The following is a 9445-nucleotide window of genomic DNA, read 5'->3' as shown; positions in this document are numbered from 1 at the left end:
CCCTTTGAATCGGACGAGATTTCTGGCGTGAAACCTCTCCGAATTCACCTGTACCTGCGGGGGGATTAGCCGCTAGCTAATCCAGTACCTGTGCAAGAGGCTCTTGCCTCGGCAATCGCGCATGAACCCACACAACTGTACATTGGTCAAATGAAGAGCCCACTAGAGGGGCATAACATACTGCCAAAGGGGAGAGAGAGGGCAGTGCGTAGCGTGCAGGGCATCACTCCTGGCACCGCACTGTGCATAAGAGGGAAAGCAAGCACTCCATAGCTCTTAACCTGTGACAGAGACTTGCAAAATGAGCCTCCCAGCTATAAATCACGTTTTTGCCTTCTCTATAAGTAGTAAACTGGCCTCAGAGTGCCAAGTGTCACTCATTTGTGCATTTTCCCGCTTTAGACCCTCGGGTCTAAAAATATCTCACCTGCAGCCTCTGTTGACTTGGCCACAGAGTAACAAAATGATCCCCATGTCAAACTGCACGTAATGACGTGAAGACATTTTCAGGTCCCAAAATAGCAGTTCCCTAAATTGTAGGAGATGCTGCCATTGTATCTTTCTAGGTCATCCGACCCTCTTTGTACACTGCGGCCACATCCAGAACTGAAATGTAGCCTCTGTAGCAAAGGATTCCACTTTGGCTAGTCAATGACCCCACTTGGCTAACCATAGTCCTTGTCCAACCTTAGTGCTCTCTTGCCCTCAGGCCTGGACTCCCTCTGGACAGTTCCACACTAGCTATGCAATGCAGGGCAGTTAGATTTCCCGAGGGGTGTTTCCAAAAAGTGAAAGTAAATAGATAATAAGAAAGAAATCAACAAAAAGGATAGATAGTAGTCACACGCTGGTGACAGCAGGCATTATCAGAAAAGATATCAGTATTTCTATCAGGTGAGGATCTCCCAGTCTATAAGTTATATGGACCAGATGTCATAAAAAAAAGAAGCAGAACATCGCCAGTGAACCCATGTACCAAGACCCAAACTGTGTCTAATCATCCAAAGCAACAGTTTATAAAGCAACCCCTAAGTAGTGAAGTAATTCCAAGCTTTACAATAAGCAAGAATTTAAAAAAATAACCCTGAGTGCAAACAAAAAATCGCTAGTCTGCATAGTCTCCCTCTGAGAGCCAACACCCATCCCATCCAGAGTAAGCCAAGATAGGCCAAACCATACTTACCTATCCTGGATCACACCATTCTCATAAGGACCATTCTCATATAAGGCTGGTTCTTCAGCCCTCAAAAATCTCTAATCACACAACCCTCTTGGCCAGATAGCATAGAATAATCTCACTGATTGATGTTTTCAATGCCAGTAGAGATACCAAAGCGTTCCTAGTACACAACTATCATGTCAGCAAAGATCACAAATGTTCAATGCAGCCGCCATAGTCAAGTAATCTTCCGAGTACCGGTTAAGTCGAGGCAGCAGCCACAAGCTCCCCTGACTTAGCCATGTTAACTTAGAGAGTCTTACATAGCTTAGCTTAACCACACTCAGACACAATACCTCAAGACCTAAGTGAATAAGGAGACCTGCTCACCTGCTTAAATAAGTTAAGTCTGAAACAGAGAAACTCATAAAAGCAAACTTAATGCTCGCCATATGTCCTCGCATGCCTATAGATTGCCTGAAGGCCATTGTTGGGAGAAAAAATCCGACCACAAAATACCCGACTAGGTACTAGGTAGTGGAAGATTAAACCCATTCATAACGAGCCTTGTGCACATGTGTGTGTCTCTGTGTACAAGGAAGAAGGAAAGGCAAGTTTTATGTTATTTGAGAGTAACCTTACACTGAAGTCTCTTCCAAGTTTCCAACTACCTACAGGTGCTGAGCCTTCTTGACTGTTGTACACAATACAAAAAAAGCCTGATAACACAGTCTCCAATGTTCGACATCTGTGCATAATGGAAACAGATGGCTAACGTGAGCATCTTTGCATACCCAAATTGTGAATATGTCTGGTTTAAGTCTGTACTTCAAATCATGAGAGCCTGACTAGAGTTCTTCAAACTAAACATCTCGGGTCTCTCTAAATGAAGAAGTCGTGAGAACGACCAGATCAAAAAAGTACCTTTTACCACGCACCTGCATGTGTGGCATTTCCCGCCCAATAAATTTTCCATGCCATTGTCTACCTCATCAAATAATATCCTTGACACCAAATCGACTGTTGAATGAAGTAATGATCATGACAGGGAATCTATGCTGCTGCCATAGCCATGAGAGATAAGCCATCACAACACACCCCCCCCCCCCCCCCCCCCCATCATGAAAAACTTTCGAGTCTTGCTTCCTCCTTGGATGCCTTGGGTTATGCTGTATCGACACCTTCTCCTTCGAAAATAGAAATCATGTCAACTTTCTGATGCTCCACATATGTTGGAGAGCAGCACTAACGGTGTAGCATCTTCTGGATTTACATCAAATGCCTGTGTCGCAGCATCCTCTCCTCGTTTTCTATCTGAATGCACCCGGCATGCACCGAGCATGGTCAGCCAAGATGCACCACTTGGTTGCAAACCCATGCTCTTCAGCACAAAGTCCAGTGTTTCAAGCTGTCCAGCTCGACCAAACATGTCTACAATACAATTGAAATGTTCTACCGTGGGGACAATGAAGTATCCTTGGACCATAGACATGAAATACCAAAGCCCTTCCTCCAGAAGACCAGCATGACTACAAGCAGACAGTACACAGTAAAAAGTGCATCCATCAGGTGTCCAGCCTTGGTCAATCATGTCATTGAAGCACAGGATTGCTCGTGTAGCGTATCCATGATGAGCATGAGCTGCTATTAACGAGTTCCATGAAACTAAGCTTCTTCCAGCACCTACGACAAACATCCTCTGAGCATCCTCAATACTTCCACACTTGCTATACATATTAAGTAGAGCAGTCATACTAGCGGTGTCATTATCAAAATCCCTGCTTACAATGCAATGATGGACTTTCCTGCCCTGCACTAGAGCTGCTTCACTTGCACACACGGGTAAAATACATAGAAATATGACCTTGTCTGGTGTAACACCAGCACTAAGCATTTGTTCAAATAACTGGAGAGCTTCCTCAGTGAGATCATGCTGTGTATATAGTGTGATAAGTGAGCTCCACGACACCAAGTTATGTTCTGGCATCCTGCTAAACACCTCCAATGCATCTTCCAAACTACCACATCTTCCATACATATTGACGAGGCTGTTTCCAAGTTCAACATCTAGTTTTAAATTGCTAGACACAACATGCTTGTGAATCCAACTGCCTTGAGTTAAGACAGCCTCGTCCGCACAGACTGGTATAAGTGCAACAAAGGTCACTTTGTTGGGAATCTGACCTTCCGCAAGCATCTCGCGGAAAAGAGAAATGGATGCCTCAACATTCCCATGTTGAGTGTAAGCAGTAATAATTGCATTCCAGACAGCAGCATCCCTGTCATTCATCCTGTCAAACATCATTCGTGCTTCGTCAACCCTGCCACAGTTCCCATACATGGTAATAATGGCAGTTTGAGCTATAACATCTGACTCGTGTACAGAGCCAGCTATAAGTGCATGCAGATACCTCGCCTCACGGACAGAAAATTCACTTGAAAAGGCAGAAAACATGCTGGAAAAGGTCACCTCATCGGGCAACACTGCTTCCAGCTGCATACGAGCGAAGTACTTCTTTGCTTCACTGGTTTTCTCGGCTTGGGCAAAAGCTGCAATCACGGCATTCCAGGTTATCAAGCTTTTCTCTAGAATTTCATGAAAGATACAGCTTGCATCCTCTTCACTACCGCACCTACCATAAAAGCTGATGAGGGCATTGTGGACAGCCGTGTCCTTCTCATATGAGACACCCATGGTAAATATATGTAATCGTTTTCCTTCAACCAAGGATCCCTGGCTTGTGTATATAGAAATCAGACTAATACATGTTATTCTATCGCCAATCATGCCTTCTTGCATCATTTGAAGAAAGAGCTGATTTGAACCCTTAATGTCCCCTTGTTGAACCCATGCTGCAAGCATGGCGTTCCACGAACAACAGTTTCGTTCTGGCATGTTTTGAAATGTCCAGAGAGCGTGCTTGATCCTGCCACATTTGACATACATAGTTAAAAGGGCCGTCGCAACAACAACATGGTAATCAAATGCAAAGAGTAGGATGAGCTGATGAAGCCACAAACCTTCAGAGAGTGAGAGATCGGCCGTGCAAGCAGAGAGGGCACTGACAAATGTGACACAATCAGGGGCGCATGAGTTCTGCGAATGCAGGGATCGGAAGAGGGAAAGAGTAGAGGAGGCATGGCCATTCGAGAGGTAAGCGGCCATGATGATGTTCCAGGAGAAGACGTTGAGGATAGGTGTGTGATCGAAGGTCCAGCGGGCCTCAGGAAGAGCACCACAGGAGCCATACATATGGATAAGGAGGTTGAATAAGAGGGGCGGAGGAAGGGAAATGTCCCTGATGAGAGAGTCGTGGAGAAGCTGACCTGCGGACAGAGATTGAGAGGAGGTGCAATAGCGCAAGAAAGATGCATACTTCTCCACGCTTCTGCTCATGGAACTCTCATTTCTGAGTAAAGCATCCGAGACCAGGGAGCGCTCTTCTCTTCGAGTGTAGCTTCTTTCGTGTTCTCTTCGAGCTCTCGTTTAGTTCTCTTCGAGCTCGAGCGATGGGAGTGCTGAGGCTTCAAAATCTCAAACCTCTTCATACTCAGGCACTAACAAAATCCCAAAAGTCACATAAGTACATATAAAGTAGTTGATTATGTATGCTTCAAAAACACCCAAAAAAAGAACTAACAAACTTTAAGCAACTCTATGAGGCCACCATAATACCTATCAAAGCTTGAGTGTAGCTTGATGCACAAACCAATCATGGGACAACAGAGTCCAAATCAAGGACGTAAAAGACATGAAGTAGATGTGTTTGCAAGGCACATACATGGCATGTTTGATGTCCTGTCTTTGGAATCCTCACAAGTGCAATGAGGGAATTCGACAAGGGTGACAACATAAATAACCCCTTTCTCCAATGACCCAGTTGTACTTACATGGAGACGCATTGAAGACCCAAGAGAATTGACTCAAGACCCATTGATGGAATACCCTTTACTTTTTTGTTTCCAAGTTTTGTTGCACTCAATTCTTGTTAGATAGTGGAGTCATAGTATCAAGAAAACTAGAAAATTTTTCTTCTCCCAAGGGAGTGTTTGCAAAAGAGCTAAGATCCATAAGCTTATCCATCACTATATCTTCTATTGTTGACCTCTCCAATTGGTTTGTAATTCCAAAGGTTGAGAGCTACCCATTCAAGCAAAGCATCAGAGATCACCTTGTCATCAATTCTACTTTTACCCACAACTATGGGATGTTTGTGACAACCCAGATGAATTGCAAATCTATTGACAATGTTTTTCTCCAATGGGATGCAACGATAGATGAGTGCAACACATGCACCGATGCATTCTAGCATTTGACAGCAATGGACACAAACCAATTTGCCAAACTCTAGATCAATCAAGCCTTTCTGAGGGGCTCGAGCCAATGGACCCCTCCATTGAGTTTCATTGGGAAACTTGCATGCTAAGGATGTAGCTACAATCTACATTAACACACCGCAAGTGGTTGCAACACCTACCAAAGAGCCCCACATCTTTAAATAAGTCACTACTGCAGTCACATATATTTTGTCCACGAATGCCAATTAAATCGTTGTTCCATACCATACATGCTTGAGTTATCACATTGTGGTAGCTTCTCAAAAGCAATATATACATCTGTTGTAATAGAAGCTCACAGACTTGCTTACTTCTCAAGATTGACTAAAGGCATTGGTAATGTTGGTTGCAATGGAAGCCATCTAACGATATCAGCAAAAATTGCCCAGTGATGGATCTGTCTTGGAGATACTGTTTAATAAATATTGGTGAAATCTTGGAACCGACGTCGCTTTGCAATGGAGAAGTAGAAATAACAACCTTATAGAACTGAAAAACCTCATGATCAATAGCATAAATATGCTCTCCCATATTATTTTCCCTACACTCAATTTTACATGCTCTCATGAAAAAGTGAGAGGACTTGGCATGTTTAGGTGTGTCCAAAAATGTGCCACTAGTCTTTGGCCCAATGGAATAGTGCTACCATAGATAGCTAAGGTCTTATGTCCTCTCATGTGAAATCCCTTTCCTCATCAATTGAAGCTTGGTTCCCCTTAAAATTATTGCCTTTCATTAAATGGGCAAAAAAAATGTGCATACCGAAGAGCAAAAAACATTGCATATTAGAATCTTATATAAGTGCAAAGGCTTCAGAGTGATGGACCTTTTTTTTAGGCTAATGGGCATGTTATTTTTTATTGGGACACATAAACCAAGTGCAAGCTGCTGGCGATAGTAGTAAATGTCGAGGGAGCCTGGATGAGTAGCCAGCTGGCTTCCTTCAACTCTTTTTGGGCTTGCAAACTACAACTTTAATGTACATTTTGTACATGCAAGCGCACCCAGCTTCTACATCCTTTTCAATATGTTGACTAGAAATGACTATGTTTCGAATGTCCCTGAATATAATCTAATTATTGTAGAATGTATAACAAGTCACTTGTGCTCTTCAATTGTCTCTTTGAAGTAGCTTTGCAAATTGGCACTTGTGCCACGGACTCATGTGCATATCGTTTCTGCAACTATCCCCTTGCCCTACGTCTGCAACCTTTCTAATTGAACACATTTATTCAAATATCGTTCTTGTAAATTTTAGTGCATTGACATGGGTCTTGATTGTATCTGAGTAGTTGCTCTTAGTCCCTTTCCTTCATGGTGTTTTGGATTCTTGCAGTTTTTCAAGCATTCACACTTCTCTTAATTGGGAGGAGTGAAGGTGCTCTTGTTGGGGTTGTTCTCAAAGTTGTGTTTAAAGTGGAGTGGCTCATGCTTTATCATGAAGAAGTCAAACAAGTGGAAAGCACCTTCTATGTAGAGTGCGCATGCTTAGTGCCATCTAAAGTTCCCTTTTCATAAATGACAGAGGCTGTTTAGAGTTGACTAAGTTTGCCTCGAAGCTTTGCACGTAAAAAAAACTTATCATCAAAGACTTTTTTGCTTGCATTGGCAACCAGTGCAACATAGGTCCTGTGCAACATAGGTCCTGTTGCCAAAGCCTTTTATGCTCACATTGGCAGCTAGTGCATTACATGTTATGTTGCTAGGGCCGGTTTTGCCCACTGTATTTCGTTTGGGAGGTTTTTTGAGGGCCTCTCACTTTGCCTGATCTGCCTTTGAAACCTGTCAAAAATGGTCCACGCCGACGTGAACCAGTTCCAGTAGGGTCAGCACGCTAAAATAGCGATATACATTGCAGTTTAATAAAAATTAAAAAAAGCAAAACGAGTCCGCGCCATCACGGACTGGTTCTAGCAAGTTCAACATGCTAAAATTGCATGATATACAATGCAAAATCGTGCAATAGAGAGACGAGCGTAGAGAGAGAGAGAGAGAGAGAGAGAGAGAGAGAGAGAGAGCCCTTCCTCATCATATCTTGAAGTTGCAGCGATGAAGACTAAGAGCGCAACGAAGCTTGCTTCTGAGCTTGAGCAGCAGAAGCTCAACGATGACCCTGTTATTGAGAACCATGAAGATGATTATGATGATCACGACGATGATGATGCTCCTGAACTAGAGGAGGCCCATGATGTTGCTGGAAACCTGTAAATTCGAAGTGAGAACAAAAGAAAAAAGCAATATAGAAGTTGGGACACCGAAGGCACTGCAGGAGAGAGAAAGCAGGAGAGGAATGGCCTCTGCAAGGGTGATATGAGAGAGAGAGAGAGAGAGAGAGAGAGAGAGAACCTTCCTCTGAACGTTGCAATAGTCTAGGCTGCTAAAAGCAACGACCACGTCAATAGCTGAGGGGGAGGTTTTGGGGGGGAAGGGGGGCAGGGACAATGGGGCAAGTAACGGAGGCGACGTTAATTGCAGAATTGAATGTAAATTGTGGCTAGGCAGGGAGATAGGCGCAAACACAGATACAATATTGGTCATAGCGCCTGCATGGGCGAGAAGAGAGAGAGAGAGAGAGAGAGAGAGAGAGAGAGAGAGAAAGGAGAGAGAGAGAGAGAGAGAGAGAGGATGCCATGTCTGGACAACAGCAGGGCTGAAGGCACTAGGAGAGAGAGAGAGATCGTGTTGTGGGAGAGAGAGATCGCCTACACACAATCATGGCATCCTACCATCGAACGCTAAAGATGTAGCCGTGCACTTTGTTGTCTCAATTGTCTACACGTAGGCAAGGTGTCTCGCCATCGAACATTACAAGATATATGTGCCAACTACGGTGCTCAATCATCGTTACGGTTCTTTCGTGGTGGAGGCGGCATGAGCTCTCACAGTTGCTCCTACAGCAACACATTGTAGAGGAATTGGTTCGTTGTCGGGGGATTAAGGGTTCAAAGGCAAGCCAGGTCAATGTCGAGCTGCTAGTTGTGGGAAAAGAGAGGAGAAGAAGAAGCACCACACCGTACAGTAGACTGATAACTACTTTGAAGTGAAATTAAGCACGCAAATAAATAGATTTGCTAGCATGAACAAGATAAGATGCACGTTGCCCAAACAGCACCGTAATGAATATTAGTTGAAGATTAAGGAGTTTCAGGCTTCCTTACAACGGGTTAACCCGATTGATTATGGATAATTGAGAAATAGTTGAAGAAACTACGTAGAAGAAGCATAAGCAGGTGGAAAGCTCGCTGTGATCTCAATGGCAGTAAGGTCTGTCGTCGTAGTGGCCCTCCAAAACTCTCTTCCTCTTGTTCTTCTTGCTCTCACAAATCCTTATGTTATTGCTTCTCAAAAAAAAAAAAAAACTATGCACAAAACTCTGAACTCCTCAAACGCCCAAAAATTTGGGTTTTATAGAGCCCAACCGCTTTCTTTTATAATCCCACAAGCACCGGACATGTGTCCTCTTTAGCTCAAAGTTTTGCATGTGAACGTGCCTCTTGTAAGCTCTACCAGCTCTACTCCCTTCCTCCTTATCTTTGCACACCGCGAGGAGGCCCCCTCGGCACTAGCGATAGTGCTAGTGGGGCTCCCCTTTTGTCATCACAAGAGATGACGGGTGTGGGACTAGGTCCCAATGGGCACCACGTCATCAACCTGCCGTGCAATCAGAAATTGTTGTCAACAGCAGCAACACCGCTTAGCACTACCACGACGATCATGCCACCTGGCATAACCACCACCACAACGCCCTCACGGACTTCCATTGCTTCGAAGCTCAGAGCTCTTTCTCTCCACGCTGCATACCCCAAGTGAGGCATAGCTCAGGCTAGATAGCCTTCAATTTCCACTAGTTCCATCGCATATGGGATTAAAATTAGTGCCACATGGCACTTCATGATTTATTTGACTTCCAAGGCCTCACCCAAACCTCAAATTTGCCTTTTTTTAAAA

General features: G+C 44.0%; 1 protein-coding gene across 1 annotated transcript; it reads right to left on the bottom strand.

Annotated features, from left to right (window-relative positions):
* Positions 1 to 1524: 1524 nt before the first annotated feature.
* Positions 1525 to 4955, bottom strand: LOC147457750 (pentatricopeptide repeat-containing protein At1g74600, chloroplastic-like). The gene is made up of 5 exons (XM_086512569.1): positions 4836 to 4955; positions 4181 to 4717; positions 3986 to 4086; positions 3797 to 3893; positions 1525 to 3709 (listed from the first exon to the last, which is right to left on the bottom strand). Exons 2-5 carry the CDS (start codon positions 4554 to 4556, stop codon positions 2367 to 2369), a joined length of 1917 nt encoding a protein of 638 aa, XP_086368695.1. The 5' UTR covers positions 4557 to 4717; positions 4836 to 4955; the 3' UTR covers positions 1525 to 2366.
* Between the last annotated feature and the right edge of the window lie 4490 nt (positions 4956 to 9445).

This window comes from Adiantum capillus-veneris, chromosome 5 (genome assembly GCF_014529385.1).
Source record: "Adiantum capillus-veneris isolate H3 chromosome 5, ASM1452938v2, whole genome shotgun sequence".
NCBI lineage: Eukaryota > Viridiplantae > Streptophyta > Polypodiopsida > Polypodiales > Pteridaceae > Adiantum > Adiantum capillus-veneris.
Note: the sequence above shows the minus strand (reverse complement) of the source record. Positions and strands in the feature narration are given on the sequence as shown.